Here is a 7,008-nt window from a genome sequence, read left to right as displayed (position 1 = left end):
CAATTGAAAACCTGGTTCCTAAATCTCTGTCTTACCATTATATAATCTATCTGAAACAGAAAACTACTATTATTTTAGAAATGAGAAAATGATTCATAGAAATAACTACACATAAAGTACAGTCAGTTTATAACTTTTGAGCTACAATAACAGGAGTTTATTTTCTCATTGCAGAAACAAGAAAGATGTGGTAATGTATTTTTTAAAATTAAATATTACTCATATATTCCGCATAGAAGTAATTAATAGTCATTATAATCGTAAAAGAAATAAATTTTCAAGTACTTTCAGAAATGATTAACAGTCGACAGTTATGAACGTTTGCGCCAGTTTTCGTAGTGTTAAGCAATGTGGCTATACGATGCAGCGATGTTAACTTTCTTTGATGCTAATGAACTTCCGCAGTACTAATGTTTGACAACAAATGTAGCAGACGACTGTTGTGAATGGCAAGATCTTTATTATACCTGGAAAACATGAAGCGAAGTTTAAGTCTGAAGCATGTAATATATAGTTGTAGAAACCTTTGTTCTAAAAAGATGAAGGAAATGAAACCAACGGCAGGGATTGTGAGTAAGTTTTATATTTTGTTGTGAGGTGTAACTCTTAAATTGCGCGTAAGAATTAGCGGATAGATTTTAATATATATGAAGAATCCTGCGTGCAGCTTGATGAAGAAAACAGATCGATTGTTTTCCAATTACACAGAAAAAAATCGAGGCGCCATTATCAAAGATGCAGCACAAAAAATGATCTATTATGTGAAAAGTGGATGGCAAGACTATTTGCCGCCGACAGCTGTGGCAGAGCGGTTCTAGGCGCTTCAGTCCGGAACCGCGCTGCTGCAACGGTCACAGCTTCGAATCCTGCCTCGGACATGGATGTGTGTGATGTCCTTAGGTTAGTTAGGTTTAAGTAGTTCTAAGTCTAGGGGCTGATGACCTCAGATGTTAAGTCCCATAGTGCTCAGAGCCTTTTGAACCATTTTGAAGACTATTTGCCAAAGCACAAAAGAACTGCAATCAGCACCAGCCATGGCTTGTTATGTGTTCAGACAGATTTCCCAAAGGTTATCCTATCCAAAATGTGCCAAAAGAGAATTTTGAAGACACGTCATGATTAATGCAGATGTTTTTGGCGGCCAAAATGTACAAAGAAAATTAGTCTCTTGTGTGTGTGTGTGTGTGTGTGTGTGTGTGTGTGTGTGTGTGTGTGTGTGTGTGTGTGTGTGTGCGTAAAAACAAATCTAAAAGTGATTTTTATTACTAGCCCCCAGCAACAGAACCATAGGAAAGAATTCTCATTGATTGTGGTGGGCAATTTTGAAAAGCATCCTGGTTCATATGTGTGAATGCATTCTCATAGTTCCTATATGAGATATATTTGACATGGTGTTAACAACTTCAGACACCCAATAAAGGCACTTAAAAAAATCATTGCCATTGAAGGATTCCCCAAGTCCATAGTTTCTGATAATGATACACAATTTGTATCAAAGGAATTCAATGATTTCTGTGGAAGGAAGGGCATAGAACACGTGAAGTCTACAGCTTCATTTCACCCTGAAGCAAAAAGATTTGTAAGAAATTCCAAGGAAGCCATGAAAAAGGCCAACTGAGGAGGAGAGAAGAACAAAGATGAAGCAGCAGTTTTAAAGCTCAAGAAGGAAATTATCAAGAAAACTAAATTGGTGCACTTTGGCACAACTGAAACAGTTGTAATAGTCACTGGTGCATCTTCGTAGTCAGAGCAGTGTTGCCTCACAAGTATTCAGATGGACCAGAAAAACCCATCACCTTTGCTTCCAAAGATTTAAATGAACTTCAGATAAAGACAGATGCTATCTGTTATTAATGGGGTCAAGAAATTTCATCAATAATTGCAGGAAAGAAGATTTGGATTGATCACAGCTGGCCAGGGTGGCCGAGTGGTTCTAGGGGCTACAGACTGGAACCGCGCGACTGCTATGGTTGCAGGTTTGAGTCCTGCCTCGGGCATGGATGTGTGTGATGTCCTTAGGTTAGTTAGGTTTAAGTAATTGTAAGTTCTAGGGGACTGATGACCTTCGATGTTAAGTCCCATAGTGCTCAGAGCCATTTGAACTATTTGATTGATCACAAGCATCTGGTTTCAATATTCCATCCAAGCAAACAGCTGCCAGTAAAGTCAGTTCAGAGACTACAAAGATGGACAATCACATTGATGGGATATATCTGTGAAATTGGGTACAGATTCACAGAAGTACCTTGCAATGCCAATGCTTTATCAAGATTGCCATATGGTTTGAATGAAAAATTCTGCGTGTCAGAACAACCATGATTTCAACTTTATGTAAAAATTAGTAAGCAGAGTGATTCATTTCCAATTTACCAGAGAAAAATTTGAGAAGCCAAGAGCAAAGATGCATCAGTAAAAATGATTTTGCATTATGTGGGGACTGAATGATGAGATATTTGCCAAAAAACAAACAGTTCTTGCAGCCACCTTTTAACAAACAGATTGCTGCCAGCACCAGCTATGGTTTGTTACCTATACAGACAAATTTCACAAGGGTTATCACATCTAAAATGTGCGAAAGTAAAATTTTGAAGACTCTTACGATGGCCACTGTTGGAATGAAACAAGTGACTGCTAACCTAATAACATATTATAACTGAAAACAGAGGGACCAAAAATGGTCTATCAAAAGCAGATGCAATAAATTACATAGACAGGCAATGAATTCTCTACCAGAACACATCAGTTTTGCCAACTCATCTGTTAGAGAAATCACAAAGATCTTAAATCACCAAAAAGTAGTAACACTTCTGGCCATGGTAATATCCGCAAATGTTTTTTTCTGTCTTGATTTCTCCACCCTTGAGATGTTTTCAATGAGTCAGTGTGTATCTCTTGAAACACTGAAGTATGCAGATGGAAGTATAAATATACAGAAGTGGAGATTACGGATTTCTTTTTGTAGAACAGTCTCTATCCTTTCCTTGTTATCAAACATTTTTGAAAATGTAGCTTACAACAAAAAACTGAACCATCTGTTGTGAGAATAATCTCTTAACAACAGCGCAGTTTGGCTTTTGTAAAAGGCTTCAGTACCAATTAGACAATGTTTGATCTCGTGAACTCAGTTCTAGTACAAATACACAATAAAAGTTATGCTATTGGTGTTTTCTGTGACCTTTCCAAGATCTTTAATTTTGTGGAACATAGGGAAACGAAAATGGTATAGCATTTATAATTTCCAGAAATCATTTCAATACATAACTGGAAGAATTCGTACTTCAAATGTCAACTGTCCATTGCTACTGTACATATTTTACATAGGTTAAGTAACTGCTATTTAAACACCTACTTACACCACGTTGTTAAGCCAATAAACTCTGTTAACTGGTTCGGATTGTGTGAAGGATTTGCATATGCTACACTTTTCCATATTTACAAAAACATCATATAATTGTTTTTCTTTCTCCCAGCATAACAATAATATCATCCCTTTAGAAAATGTGAGAATTTCATCCCAGACATGAAAAAACTTTTTTACAGTAATTGGAGATGAAGTCTTGAAGGGCCAAACATTGGATACAAATTCACATTTTATAGCAAAAAAGCTGTTTGATATTGGAGTAAAGGTGAAAAAGGTAAGATTTCTTTGTAACACATCATTCTTTTTATAGAAATATCTGTGTTTTAGCTAAAGAGAAATATGTAGCTACAGGTAATAGAATTTTTGGTTAATAGTTAGCACAAGGTTGCGCCTTTGTAAAACATGAAATTTCTCCGATCCAATTAACCGTAGATAAATCTCACACACATTCTAAAACAGTGTATGTGTTTTTAGTTTCGTAGATTTTTCACTTTGTGTCAGTTCTCCATTTCCATGCAACTGAAATGATTCTTGATTCATAATAATGTGTGAATCTTTGAAGCTGTCAATTCCTGATCTTACTTGAATTTCACTGCAGAAATTTATTTGACCATCTCTGTCCTTTCTAACAAAGATTCTCATGTGGCTGTAGTTTGGACTAAGGTGTGGAAAGATCTCCACCTGAAATGTTGGATGTGGTGACAGTCTGATCAGTAGTGCAGTCCAGTGTCAACATTGGCGCCATATTCAATACTCTTTTCATTAAGAAAGGTGAAACTGATGGGCAAATTCAGAAAAGCGGTGTTTGCTAATAGACAAATCTCTGGGGAGTATTTTGGTGCATAGATCTGATATCAGTAACTTGTAAGAATGCTGATGTTTGTGGCATGGACCTTAAAGGGCTGTGGTGGAGAAACTTCTCTGTTGCCAAATTGTCTTCTGTGGAGAATCCGAGCTCTTAAAAATGTCTGCTTTGGTGAACCTCCAGGTGCTATACTAGCAAGCTTCTCTGGATACAAAATTACCACTGCAAATTATCCATCTATTCTTGTGTATTGCAGAATACATGATGCTTTTTCATACTTATTAACACCATGTTTACTTCTTCATAGATGAAAGTGTGGCAGCTCACGTTAGTACTGCAGGCCCCATAAATATTTTGACAATTTTTCTTTGTACTAGGAGGAGACTACACTGTCCATTCACGTTAATATGACTGCCAGTCGAAAGCGTGAACATACACCTTTTGCAGCATAGACCGCTAAAAGATGTGTTGGAAGAGAGTTATGGAGGTTTTAGAAGGTACTGACAGTGATGTGAAATAATTTCTACTCTGTTGCATTGACCATCTGCACTACACACTACGTTTCTCAGTTGAGGATCCCTGGTGCTTACAGCCCGACCGAGATGCTCCCACAGATTCTATGTGGTGTATTTGGTGACCAGGGAATACAGTGAAATCCCCCCACCCTGCAGATCCGTGTTTTAGAATAGGCCCGAGGTATTCCTGCCTGTTATTAGAGGCGACTAAAAGGAGTCTCCCACTTTTCAGCCCTATAAGTTCAGATCCCATTTTATGGTTTGACCTCCTACTTCACAAATTCTACAGAAGTGCAGGCCGTTTGGGGAAGGATGCCTTACGTGGTGCACCAGTTATCCATAGTGCCATTACCGGTAGATTCGATCTCCTGCACCTTTTCTTGTCATGGCTTTGCATGTCCACCTGTAATTCAACTATTTGGGCGAGGACACCTTCTGGGACATGTCATTTATTCCATTGTCTCCTCTCCTCTTTCACCCTCGTGACAATATCGGATTTCTCTGCACCCAGTATTCAGCATGGTAGCCAGTCCCTTGTGGTGGATCTGTCATGTACCCGTTTGTCGGTAGCTCCCTCACAACACAGGGATTGCACTGCTGATACCTGAGCTGTAAACTCCCCCTGTATGCCAAGGAGTAGATGCACCCATCTTCCTGGGGCATCAGGAGTCCTGGAAATGGCCGTTGTGCCAGGTGACCTTTGCTGTGGCTGGGTTGTGCCTGTGGGGAGAGCCCCTGATCGGAGTGGGTGGGCAAGGAAGCAGACTAACTCATCTTTTGCTATGGACTGAATGGCCCCAGCAGTCTCTAAGGAAGGAAAGGTTGAGTTCAATGCTTATAGGTATACCCTAAATCGTTCCTCTCCATATGGATACGAAGCCTCTGTTTTTTGTTGAGCACCTGGAGGATAAGTTTGCGGAAGTGACAGTGCTGTCTAAAATGCGCAATGGGTCAGTTCTGATTCAGATGGCATCCCCAACCACCCCTGAGCATTACTCGCCAGTGACAAGCTGGGGGGATTCTTGTTTCGGTCACTCCCCATAAAAACCTAAACATGGTCCAGGGAATTATTTTTCATTGCGACTTCTGTTGCAGTCTAGTAACGAGCTATGTGCCAATTTAGAATGGCAGGGTGTTCATTTCGTCTGGCGCGTTTACAAGGTACCCAGAGACAATAGGGTTGTTACCAATGCCTTCATCTGGGCCTTTGAGGGTGCTTCGTTACCTGAAAAGGTCAAAGTGATGGTGTACCACTGTGACATCAAACCTTACGTCCCTCTCCCTATGCGATGCTTTAAGTGCTGGGAGTTCAGGCACACGTCCTCTCGGTGCAATTCCAGTGCCACATGTAGAGATTGCGGACGTTCGCTGCATCCAAATACTCTATGTTCGCCTCCTCCCACCTGTGTCAACTGTGGAGAACACCACTCGCCCTCCTCACTGGGCTGTCTGATACTCCAAAAGGAGTGGAAAATTATGGAGTACAAGACCCTGAACAGGCTGTCTTACCATGAGGCTAAACTCAAATATGAAAGGCTAAACCATGTTCACATGCTGTTTTCCTATGCTGCTGCCAAGATGGCGTCGCCATCAGTGACACCATTACACCCATCATCTAAGGTTACTCCAGTAGGCCCTCAGGGTCACCCATCTTCCTTTCCGCTCCAGCTGGCTGGGGGAAAGTCTTCTTCTGTTGCTCCCAAAGCTTCTACTTTTGTAGCATCACCCCCCCCCCCCCCCCCCCAAATGCCAGGGACATAGGTCCCATCCCACCAGCCAGAGAAGAAACAGCCTCCTCTCAAGCAGAAGGGGTACCTTGGGTCTCTACGTTTGACGGTCCCCCCCCCCCCCCCCCCCCCCCCAAGTGGTCAAGTGGACACCAGCCAGTGGCTGAAAGAGCTGGTCAAAGGGCTTCATGGTCTTCTGTCCCTGAAGCAACTTCTGAGAAGCCCTCCCAGCAAGCCCCTAGGGACCGGTGAGAGGGCAAACCACCAAAGAAGGAGGCCACTAAGAAAAGGGAGCCTACAGTAGCCCCTGCACTAGCACTCCCCCATGACTTTGCGACTGAGGAATGGGGTGGAGATTCTGAAATCCTCTGAAGAACTAGATCTTGCCGATGCCTCGGATGCAATGGGACTGGATGCTAATACTCAGTTGGTGGCAGCAGGTGATGCTGAGGCCTAATTTTCCTCCTTGGTCACTTCATGCCTCCCCATACGACAGAAAGTGTCATTCTCTGGTGGAACTGCGGCAGTTTTTTCTCCCACCTGGCCAAGTTATGTCAACTTTTAAGTGTTACACCTGTTCTTTGCATTGTCCTTCAGGAA

General features: G+C 41.5%; 1 protein-coding gene across 2 annotated transcripts in view; it reads left to right on the top strand.

Moving 5' to 3' along the window:
- The first annotated feature begins 397 nt into the window (after positions 1 to 397).
- Positions 398 to 7,008, top strand: part of LOC126478473 (FAD synthase-like) — a 140,852-nt gene continuing 134,241 nt past the window's right edge. The window contains exons 1-2 of one of the 2 annotated variants that reach the window (XM_050103704.1): positions 398 to 573; positions 3,541 to 3,635. In XM_050103704.1, coding sequence (XP_049959661.1) covers positions 447 to 573; positions 3,541 to 3,635 — 222 coding nt within the window. In that variant the 5' untranslated portion in view covers positions 398 to 446. The remainder of the gene's footprint in view (positions 574 to 3,540; positions 3,636 to 7,008) is intronic. The other variant, XM_050103705.1, reaches the window with a different exon arrangement.

Source organism: Schistocerca serialis, chromosome 1 (assembly GCF_023864345.2).
Source record: "Schistocerca serialis cubense isolate TAMUIC-IGC-003099 chromosome 1, iqSchSeri2.2, whole genome shotgun sequence".
Classification (NCBI taxonomy): Eukaryota; Metazoa; Arthropoda; class Insecta; order Orthoptera; family Acrididae; genus Schistocerca; species Schistocerca serialis.
This window is presented reverse-complemented; position numbering and strand designations above follow the sequence as displayed.